General features: G+C 41.0%; 1 protein-coding gene across 1 annotated transcript in view; it reads right to left on the reverse strand.

Annotated features, from left to right (window-relative positions):
* LOC109937846 (bactericidal permeability-increasing protein-like) overlaps positions 1-12,068 on the reverse strand; it is a 29,680-nt gene extending 17,612 nt beyond the window's left edge. Inside the window, exons 1-5 of the mRNA XM_048608186.1 lie at positions 11,983-12,068; positions 11,819-11,907; positions 11,105-11,260; positions 8,280-8,394; positions 3,798-3,926 (exon numbers count right to left, since the gene is read on the reverse strand). Coding sequence (XP_048464143.1) covers positions 3,798-3,926; positions 8,280-8,394; positions 11,105-11,260; positions 11,819-11,907; positions 11,983-12,062 — 569 coding nt within the window. The 5' untranslated portion in view covers positions 12,063-12,068. The remainder of the gene's footprint in view (positions 1-3,797; positions 3,927-8,279; positions 8,395-11,104; positions 11,261-11,818; positions 11,908-11,982) is intronic.
* Positions 12,069-12,074: the final 6 nt, after the last annotated feature.

Genomic DNA, 12,074 nt, shown 5'->3' on the forward strand with positions numbered 1-12,074 from the left:
ATATGGTTCTTGTTTAAGATAAAGTTTCATTCTCCGTTTGAGCTGTTGCATTTCAAAACTTTTGCTTGTTTCTTGTGACTGGTCTCTAATTGCACAAAGTTTAAGTAAAATAGATATAATTGCTTGAAGCCAGACTTTTCAACACCTTTGAATGGTCTATTAGTCATCAACATCCAAACAGCTGCCTTAATTGTCAATTATCTCACCACAGAAACTCTAAACTAAATTGTTTTTTAAAATTCATTATCAGGATGAGGGCGTAGCTGGCTAGACAGCATTTACCCCCTAATTGCCCAGAGGGCAGCTAAGAGTCAACCACATTCACACTGAGTGGTGGGCATGTGGAATGGCTGTCGGCAGTGGTCGTGGAGTCAGATACTTTAGAGACTTTTGAACGACTCGGATAGCCACATGGAGGATAGTAAAATGTTGGCTATGCAGGGTAGATTGATCTTAGTAATAATAGGTTGGCACAACATCATGGGCTGAAAAGCCTGTACTGTGCTACGTTCACATTGCTGTGGGTCCAACCAGCTAAGGATGGCAGTTTCCTTCCCTAAAGGACATTAGTGAACCAGATGGGCTTTTCCCCCAATGATTGACATGGTCATCATTAGACTCTTAATTCCAGATATTTGTTGAACTCAAATTCCACCATTTGCTGTGGTGGGATTTGAACCTGGGTCCCCAGAGCATTATCTGGGTCTCTAGATTCACAGTCCAATGATAATACCACTAGGCAATCACCTCCCCCAGAAAGATAGCAAAGACAAATTCTGAAGATGTCTTTTCAAACCAACATAGAAACTTACAAACAGAGTTTGAGATATTTTTAAGATGATTAAATTCCTCCCATTGTTTCCACCCTTTGTTTTGAATTTATTTCCCTCTGAATGCAGGCTGCGTCTATAAACAGGTCACTGCTCCAGCTTCACTGCCAGACCCAAGAAAATAAAATCTATAATAAGCAACGTAAACACTGTGTTAACAACACACCTGTCTACATTACTGAAGCTGAGGTGGAGGTGGTCGAGAGTATCAAGTTCCTGGGAGTGACAATCACCAGCAATCTGTCCTGGTCCTCTACGTTGATGTAACGGTCAAGAAAGCACAATGCCTCTACTTCTTCAGAAAGTTAGGGAAATTCTGCGTGTCCATAAAGACTCTTCTCAATTTCCACAGATGCACCAGAGAAAGCGTTCTATCCGAATGCAACACAGCTTGGTACAGTAACTGCTCTGCCCAGGACCGTAAGAAACTACGGAGAGTTATGAACATAGCCCAGTCCATCACGCAAACCAACCTTCCATCCATTGATTCCATCCATACTTCTTGTTGCCTCAGTAAGACAGCCAACATCATCAAATACCCTTCCCACCCTGGTTATAATCTCTTCCAACCTCTTCCATCAGGTAGAAGATACAAAAGCTTAAACACGCAGACTAGCAGATTTAAGAACAGCTTCTTCCCCGTTGTTATTAGGCTTCCGAATGGACCTCTCAAATTTCAAATTTAATGTTGATCTCGCTTCTCTGCATCCCTATCATTGTATTCCTCACTCAGTTCTATTACCCTGATGCACTTTGTATGGTATGATCTGCCTGTAGTGCACACAAAACAAAACTTTTCACTGTACCTAGGTACATGTGACAATAATAAATCAAATCAAATTAAAAAAGTGATAAGGACTGGTCAGGCGAATGGCTCTTCTTAATTTTGTTGATTGGATTTGAAATAAAAGTTTGAGAGCAGGGCCAAACAACTGTGAGATTTTGACAAAACTATTAATTTGTAAGCTTTCATATTGGTTTGGAGGAACATTTTAAGAATTTGTCTTAGCTATCTTTCTTAAGAAATTTCACTTAGAGTTTCTGCGATGAGACAATTGACAATTAACAAGCTGTTTGCAAGAAGCTGGATGTTGATGATCTAAAGGTCATTCAAAGGTGCCGAAAAGTCTGGCTTCAAGCAATTGTATCTGTTTTACTTAAAGTTTGTGTAAATAAGAGACCCATTTAAAAAAACAAGCAAAAGATTTAAATGCAGCAGCTCAGGCTGAGAATGAAACTTTATCTTAAACAAGAACCATATATTTTACATTGGCTTTAGTTTCCTAATTGCCTTGGTTTATTAACTAGACTTCTTAAACCAAACACCTACATTTTAAAAATAGACATTTCTTTCCTGATATTGTTGTGGAGGTGAATTGTTTAGTTCGCTTCATTGGTAAGAGAATACAGCATCGTTTGTACAGCAACTCTGCATCTGTAAGCACGCAATTATTTTGCACTCAATTAAATGTAATTTCTGGGACCAAAAAGAAATGGAGATGATTATTTGTTTCGACCCACAAGATTGGAGTTACACAGGTGTGGGGAACACCAGATCACCCTCACCTTAAGTCAATGGAAAAGATTAACTGGGCTATTTCCTGATGAGAGATATGGAAGCCCTTGGAATTAGGGATAAGAGTAGAAAGCTTCGAGTCTTTGCTCGCAGGAGTTATTATGGCTTCTGTGGTATCATTCTTCTGTGACACAGTTAAATGTAGCATTTCAAAGACAGGAGAAGACAGGTGTTATCTGGGCCAGCAATATTCAACAAAGCCCAATCTCTGAACAGGTTGATTAGAAAAATAGGTTAAATGATTAAAAAAAAGAACCGTCCATATTGTCTTCAGTGCTACTAAAAAAATTTATAATAACTTGGCTAATATATTCAACTTGATTCATAAATATTTGCTGTTTTACCTCATTAGGCCAGGCACAACTGAAAACCTTATTGTTATAAATTGAGTTCAGAACTTAGACATTTTAGATAAAAGGGTTTTATACCTAAAAGCCCCAAAACCTTGCAGCTTGAATGGTAAACATTTTAGGGAGAGTGGACGTGGGGTGAAGGAAACAAAAAAAGGAAATTCATCAAACTAGTGAATAAACAGACTTCAACAACAGGAAAGAAATACGAAAATCTACAAACCACATTTACTGAGTTACATACAGATTTCCACATTGCAGTCTTTCCCAAAATTATGTTCCTCATTCTGTTCATGTGACAGTTTTACAAATTTGTACACTTTTGTGACTATTCCAAAGCTGTAAATCAGCAAATAATATCAAAGACCATAATTTAATCTAACTCATTCTGTCGTAACGATTATTGATTGTATAAGTTGAACGTGAAATTGTCTAGTAACTATTGTGGGAGCACTGTATAACACCATGTGAGCCATGATTATAATGTGTATTTCCTCTGATATGTCGTACGTTCCTGTGAAAAGTGTAGAAAATGAAATTATTTAAATCCTGATTGTATGTTCATTTTCCATGCAAAGTAAATCTGCAATTATAAATACTAAACTTTTTTTCATATTAATGCACTATATTCATTTTTAAAACAAGCCAGGCAGAATAAGACTGAAGGTTTGCGTATGACTTGGAGTGTTGTAAAACAGGCTACACCATTTCACACATATTGCCATAAAGCCAAGACCTAGTCCACACTTTCTAACTGCACTTTCTAATGTGGTTCTGAATGTTACACATTGAGAAAGTCCAAAATTCTGGTCAGCACTGTGTTAAGTGATGGGAGCTGCAAACTATTAACAATCTGGGCACTTGTGTGCTCCAGAGGCTATCACTCCTGATCATTGCCCAATGCCCAATGCTCAGACCCAAATAAAAACTGGGGGCTTTTGAATGTGATACAAAAGGGTTAAGTGCATTATGGAATGATGCAGGGCTTTCAGGAGGGAACAGAAGGAAAGTGATAGAGAAACACCAAGAGGAAACACTCACATAAAATGATACCTCACTTTCCATTTTCCACTGACACGAACATAGGCATTACTAATGGAAAGTTTAATGCCAGTCCCAGCAGAGAATCCAATTGCAGACTGAGGCAGGCCAAAATTGTCAATCCGCATTCTGTAAAGGACATTTAAACAACAGATTATTGTCTCATTCTCATCGCAGCTGTTGACAGGCACCAGATAAAGTGACATCAATAACATGAAATATAAATATAACATACTTCAGGAAATATTATGTGAAAAGTAAACTCACCGGAGCAGTAAAACACATCCTAAAATACAGAGTCACATAGAGTTGTACAGCACAGAAACAGACCCTTTGGTCCAACTTGTCTGTGCTGACCAGACATCCCAATCTGACCTTGTGCCATTTGCAAGCATTTGGCCCATATCCTTCTAAACCATTCCTATTCACGTACCCATCCAGATGCCTTTTTAATGTTGTAATCGTACCAGCCTCCACCACTTCCTCTGGCAGCTCATTTCCCACATGTACCTCTGACCTTAAACCTCTGCCCTCCAGTTTTGGACTCCCCTACCCTGGGAGAAAGACCTTGGCTATCTATACCCTATCCATGCCCCTCAGGAATTTATAAACCCACCTCATTTTGTACCATCAGCAAATTTAGATACATTGCACTCTGTCTCTTCATTTGTATCATTAAATACTTTTTACATAGCTGAGGGTCCAGAACTGATCCTGTTACCACATACTGATCACAGCCCGCCAACTTGAAAATATCTCATTTGCTTTTGACTCTCAATAATTCTCCATTCATGTTTATATTTTACCTCCAATCCCATGAGCCTTTAGCTTGCACATTAATCTTTTGTGTGACACTTTATTGAATGCATTTTGAACATCAAAGCACACTACATCTACTGTTCTCCCTTCAACCACGCTGCTAGTTACATCTTTAAAAATCTCTAATAGGTTTGTTAACAACAAATTCCCTTTATGTACAACCATGTCGACTTTGTCTGAACACACTATTTTCTAAAAACTGTTTCAGCTTCCTTAATTCTATTTATTTCGTTGTTCTATTTGAATATTTTCACAATGAATGATGTAATGTTAACATTAACCAGTAGTTTCTTACTTTCTCTTTCTTGAATAACACTGTTAGTGTTGTTAACTTCCACTGTGCTCAGAATTCTTTGAGGGCATCACAGTGGCACGGTGGTTAGCACTGCTGCCTCACAGCGCCAGGGACCCGATTCAATTCCACCCTCGGGCGACTGTCTGTGTGGAGTTTGCACATTCTCCCTGTGTCTGCGTGGGTTTCCTTCAGGTACTCCGGTTTCCTCCCACAGTCCAAAGGTGTACAGGTTAGATGGATTGGCCATGCTAAATTGCCCATACTGTCCAGGTATGTGCAGGCTCGGTGGATTGATGATGGGAAATGCAGGTTACAGGGATAGGGTCTGGGTGGAATGCTCTTCAGAGGTCTAGTGTGGACTTGACAAACCAAATGGCCTCCTTCCACACTGTAGGGATTTATTCTATGATTATCACATCTAGAATCTGTTAATGTCCATGGGAAGGATGACACAGGCTGAGCATTGGAAACTTCTGTAGAAATTATATAGCAGAACACAGTTTTAAGACTCAATGACTTATAGTTAGTATTGCAATTGTTTGAAGAAGTAGACTGAAAGCTGAGACATGTGAATGACCTTTTAACTGAGAGACTGGGGATTATCTTGCCTTAGTGACAACACCGTCCTATTAAAATACCGGTCTGTTCCTGTCTCTAAAGTAAGGATGTGCTTTTATATTGTACCTTTCATGACCTCTGGCTGAAAAGAATTTAGGAACAGCCAATGAAATACTTTGGACGTATGGTCACTGTTGCAGTATAAAAAACAGACCAAAGAACTTATGCACTGCAGGGTTTCACAGACACAGCCTGATAATTTCTTACAATCCATTTTTAGTGTCATGTGATCTTTTACATCTGCTTCAGGTGGTGGATACTGCCTTCTTTTTAGTGTCTCATCTGAAAGGTAGCTCCTCTGAGAGTACAGCACTCCCTTTGTATTGTACTGAATTATCAGCCCTCACTTTGTGTTCAAGTCTCTTGAATTTATAACTTTGAGTTTCATGCTTTTTAACATCTTTAAAAAGTTTGGAAAGAGTCCAAAAGCAATCTGCGTGTCACAGGATATTCAATACCAACCATTGCAGACCACCACATTACAGTCTGCTCAACTCATCTCTCTAAGCCAGAAGAATTGGAAAGGAGGCCATTCAGTCTCTCAAGTCTGCTAGAGTCTCAAGTCTCCTGGCTGCTAAAACACAGATTGTTAACTTGGCCAAACAGCAAGGGATGCTGGGTACATTGGCCAAGTAAAACTCTGAAAACACAAAACCCACATACCAGACACAGTGCAAACATAGCAGCCAGGTGTTAATGATATTAGCATAATGTAAAAGGCAACATTTTTCCTGGACAGACATACCCCCAACAACTTAACCACTAAACAAAGGAGGGCCCAAACAGATAGGCACCGGATCCCGCTACACAAAGAAACTAACAGTAGCATACCATCTGAATGATTGATTTTGTTTCACACTATTAAGTGTCTCCCCCGATTGGCCAGAACTCTAGAGAGTTCCAGACAACCACCTAAAATATATAAAAATAGGGTTCACCTTTAAACCGCTCTCTTGGAATCTCTCAGAATCTTCTGGAGGCTTTCTGAGGAGACCAGCATGGCAAAAGGCAGTGACCAGCTGACCATCCAGACGGATAGAGGAAGAGAGAAAGCAGCTTTACAGGCCCAGAGACAGAGCCAGAGAGAGAGAGAAACTGTGTAATTCTACAAGAGAGTCCAGAAGTATTGTAACCTTAAGGGGCCAAATAGGATTAGACATAGTACGGTTATTGGAATTTTATTCCTAATAAAGTAGGAATATTTTGCATTGTTACCAGCTTGTGTTTGTATTGATTTGATTGCTTTGGTGTTGTGGGACACCTGGGCAAATTCATTCATAACACTCTGGTGGGAGTTGTCTGTAACTTGTTAAAGGAGAAACTAGAGAACCCAGCCATTCTATCAGATCTGGCATGGTGGCTCAGTGGTTAGCACTGCTGCCTCACAGTGCCAGGAACCTAGGTTCAATTCCACCCTCGGGTGACTGTCTGTGCGGAGTTTGCACGTTCTCCCTGCATCTGCATAAGTTTCCTCTGGGTGTTCCGGCTTCTTCCCACAGACCAAAGATGTGCAGGCTAGGTGGATTGGCCATGATAAATTGCCCGTAGTGTACAGGGATGTGTAGAGTAGGTGGGTTATAGGGGGATGGGTCTGGGTAGATTCTCTGAGAGTCAGTGTTGACTTGTTGGGCCAAAGGGCCTGTTTCCACACTGTAGGGATTCTCTGAAATTCTGGGTGATATGTATCAGAGCTTTGCATTGCTACTGAGTAGATTGGGATTATATTCATTGGAATTCAGAAGATTGAGGGGGGATCTTATAGAAACATATAAAATTATGAAGGGAATAGATAAGATAGAAGTAGAGAGGATGTTTCCACTGGCAGGTGAAGCTCGGACAAGAGGGCATGGCCTCAAGATTAGAAGGAGTAGATTTAGGACTACACCAGCAGCCCCCACATTCAGCATAGGCTGTGATGGTAGGACTGTAAGTTTCTCTGAAAGGGGAAGTTAGATGGCCTGAATGGCTTCCTCCTTTTTGTTTTAGTTCACTCTTGGGACACGGGGGTCACTGGTTGGGCCCGCCTTTATTGCCTGTCCCTAGTTGCCCTGAGAAGGTGGTGGTGAGCTGCCTTCTTGAACCACTGCAGTCAGTGTGCTGTAACTAGACTGTAAAGATCTGCAAGAGGCTATTTCCCTTTTAACTCATCCCCCTCTTCACGCACATGAAAGTTAGAGCAATGTGCAATGTCTGCATTTTCCTGGTGGGAGCAGGTTCAATAGTAGCTTTCAGCAGGGAATTGGATCCATATTTTAAAGGGAGACTATGGAGGATTATGGAGTGAAGAACGAGGGGAGTGGAATTAATTGGATAGTTCTTTCAAAGAGCTAGTATAGGCACAATGGGTCGAATGGCTGCTTTATATGTTGTGGGACTCTTTGATTCCTGGTTGAACTTTGTTTTATTTTGAAAGCACCTTATTTGCATAAACAGAGAGCCTAATACAAGTCACACGTTTGGGACATGATTTTTTTAATTTGACTATATTCAAGTAAGTTATCTACTTCAGTTTAGGAAACCTGGTCAGCATCAATGAGTTGAGTTGAAGGGCCTGTTTCCATGCTGTATGACTCTGTTTGGTGGATGGTACAGTTCCAGCTGGAAATTTGCAGTTCCTCCCCAACATGGTAACTTCGCACCTGAGAAACCATGCAACGCAACTCCATTTCAAGGTCATTAAAAATGGGAGTGGGTCAATTTGAAACAAATTCTCCCCGTACATTTTCCTGGAGAACACTTCACACACTCACCCTGTGATTTTATACTTGACGCGGCCAAACACAGACACACGGGCTTTTCCTTTGACATCTGGAAACTGAATCTCCTTGAGTTTCTGCTGTAACACCTGAATCCCGACCTGTCGACCTGAGTGACAAACCAGATGTTAAACAATACCAGAGCCTTCCATTGCACGCTGGAAATTAGACTCATGAAGCTCATGCATTTAGCTTCAAACCAGCACTCTCCTCCATGAATGGTTACTCCTAGGGACTGCTATACTTGACCTACCTCACAATATCCATTCCACTGAGAACTCTGCAGTTGCTGGCCTTGCCAGATATTGTGTTGATGCCAAGCTGCTTATAGCCTCTCGAAAGGGAAAGAAAATTTGGAGATATGTTTTGATGAACACTATCACTGGATCTCTCTCGCGCACAGCATTAACACAAGGACTCAGATGGCGAGTTAAGGATCAAATGACATTTCTGGTTAGTAAGTAAACCTTGAATCATGGATACATTGGATAGGGATCTGAATAGGCATATTCTTAGAGAGAGTGCATTTCTTCTTTAACTATTCTGTGCGTTTGTTGGTAAGATGTAAAGCAGAGTGTTTCTTTTTAATAAGCATGAGTGATATTTGCTTGATTACTGAATGTTGCTGGGTATTTCAGTCATTATACGTATGTTATGTATGTTTACCTGTAGTATACACTGAAAATGTTAGCAATGCGAGGTAAGACAGCATGTGTGGAGAAAATTCAAGTTAATCCTTCAGGTCAAAGATCCTCTGTCAGAGCTGAGTGAACTGTATTGGTTGTAAAAATCAGTTTGTGCAGATGAGATAATGCAGCAGTAGCTATATATGTGCCTCGTCCATATTTCTCTTTGATAATACTGATCTCGTAAATTGAGATCTATTAGCCTACATAATTGTTTGTTACACAAAGTGAGTGCCCACACGTAAATATCCAGGTTTTTTTATTCGTTCATGGAACATGGATGTCACTAACTAGACCATAATTAATTGGCCAGAGTGGAGCAGGTGATAGTGAACTGTGTTATTGAACTGCTGCTGGTGTGTAAGTTCATAGAAAACAAAGACAAAAAGAGCAGGATCAAGCCATTCAGCCCTTTGAGTCTGCAGGGGCCATCATTCAGATGATCATGGCTGATCCTCTATGTCAAAGCCGTATTTCCATCTCGCCCCATACTCCTTGATGCCTTTAATATCAAAAAAATTATCAATATCTTTCTTAAATATATTCAGTGACACAGCCTCCATAGCCTTCTGCGGTAACAAATTTCACAGGTGAGTGAAGAAAATGTTTTCTCGTCTCAGTCCTAAATGGCTTACCTCATATCCTGAAACTGCACCCCCCCCACCCCCGAATCCCCAACCAGGGAAAAGACCATCCCTGCATCCAGTCTGTCCTGTAGAATATTATATTTTTCAATCAGATTGCCTCTCATTCTTCTAAACTCTCATGAGTATAGACCCAGTTGAAACAATCTCTTCTCGTACAACAGCCCTGCCATCCCTGGTATCAGCGTAGTGAACTTCCTCTATGACAAACGTACTCTTTCTTAGTTAGGGAGACCAAAACTGCACATATTCCTCGAAGTGAGGTCTCAGCAAGGCCCTGGATAATTGCAATAAGACAACCTTACTTCTGAACTCAATCCATAGAGCTGGTAGGAAGGTGGTTCAAGGGTTCTGACTCAATGACAGTGAAAGTGATGTGGTTTTGAGTCAGAATGGTGTGTGACTTGGTGTTAAAGTGTTAATGCTCCAATGCATCTGTCTTTTTTTAATAAATCATAGAATCCCTGCAGTGTGGAAACAGGCCCTTCAGTCCACCAAGTCAACACCAACCCTCAGAGCATCCCACCCAGACCCATCTCCCTGTAACCCACCTAATCTACAGACCCCTGAACACTATGGGCAATTTCGCATGGCCAATCCACCTAACCTGCACATCTTTGGACTGTGGAAGAAAACCAGAGCACCCAGAGGAAACCCAACTGGCACGGGGAGAATGTGCAAACTCCGCATAGACAGTCACCCGAGGGGGGATTCAAACCTGGGTCCCTGGTGCTGTGAGGCAGCAGTGCTAACCACTGAGCCACTGTGCTGCCCAAAGGTTCTTGTATGTCTAGGAAGTAGAAGTTGGGAGGTTGGAAGGTGCTGCTGAAGGAGCCTTGGTGATTTACTGCAATCCACCTTGCAGATGGTAGATACTGCATTGTGTCTCAGCGGTGGAAGATGAATTTTTAAGATGATGGTTGGGTTGCCAATCAAATAGAATGATTATTGGAGGCACACTCATCCAGACAAGTGGGGGAGTAGTGCATCATATTCTTAACTTGTGCCTTGTCGACAATGTACACGCTTTGGGGAGTCTGGAGGTGAGTTATGCACAATTCCTAGCCTATGATCTGCTCCTGTAGTCATTGTGTACAACTAATCTAGGTTGAGATCAATAACTTTATTTTTGTTTTAAAAAATCTGCAATCCTAGTTATTTATGGAAAAATAAAGTCACAAGTTTCTGTAGTTCAAAAAAAACTTTTGCTATAACAGAGCCAAATAAAACAAAAAGTAAATCCAAGATGTCCAAGAAGTGTTAGCATTTGGGGAAAAAAAAATTGCTATAAAATAATTTTTCAGAAAGAAATTAACATGCATTACATTTCCATGCTCACCTGTTTGAGACTTAGATCAATCTGTTAGTTGACACATGGACAGGTGTAACAGCTTGAATTGTAACACACCCCAAATGCTCAGAGACCTTCAGCACTTTCACGAGGACATCCACAGAGATTAGACTACCAGGCTGAATTAGCCATACTTACCATAATCTAAGGCTTTCTGAGTTACTCTCACTTTCAATCCTGGGTTTGTGCAGAGGGTGTGTGAAGAGAAAAGTAGAAGGCTGACAGGCACAAGCCACAGCATTTTCCCGATCCTCTCAATCCGTCCTACACTGCGAGAATGACAAGGATTTTCTTCTGTTCTGAATAAGATATGTTTAATACAGAAGCAACACAGAGATGTTAGTTTCATTTTTAGTCACCAAGGAGGTTGGTTCATTTGTTCAGCATGACCACCCTCAGCTGTCCTTCTGACCTCACATCATCTCGATCAAAAAGGATGTGTATGGCCACTTTCTCCAGTCTCTACAAAATTCATTGCTGAAACCCTTGCTTATGAATTTGTCAACACCAGACTCAATTCTTCCAACAATCTCTTGCCGGTCTTTTATCTTCAATTCTGTCTGAACCTCAGCTCTCACATTTACCCATTGCTCCTGTCCTCTGTGACTAGGTTTCAAGTTTAAGATTCTAATTTGTGCTTTTACAGTTTCCAGCCTCAGTAAATGCTCAAAGACCTGCAACACTTGCCTGTCAACTTTTCCTCGTTCCGCTAACATTGAGTCTTGTGCAAGCCCACCTTCCTTGCCTTGCAGTTGAAAGTCTTGCAGTTGCCTTCAGTGATCTGAGACCCACTTTTCTGAAGACTCTCCACCAAACCCCAAATCCACTTTCAAAGCTCCCCTTAAAACTCACCTCTTTGAACAAACGTCCCTAATTTCTCCTTCTTTGGCTCAACTTCTGCGTTACTCCAGTCTTCTTGCGATGTCTTCCAGTTTGAGGTCCTGAAAGAAATGTATGTTGTTATTGGTGAACAAGGCACATTTTCATTGCCCCGAGGCTGCACTCTGGGGTCTCACCTGACTGAGCCAGGCCCGCTTCTTGTTATTTTAAATTGAGAAACATAGGTGAAGGGCTGTAGATTAAAGGCAGTAATCATCGCTGAAAAGGG

This window comes from Rhincodon typus, chromosome 19, assembly GCF_021869965.1.
Source record: "Rhincodon typus isolate 14 chromosome 19, sRhiTyp1.1, whole genome shotgun sequence".
Classification (NCBI taxonomy): domain Eukaryota; kingdom Metazoa; phylum Chordata; class Chondrichthyes; order Orectolobiformes; family Rhincodontidae; genus Rhincodon; species Rhincodon typus.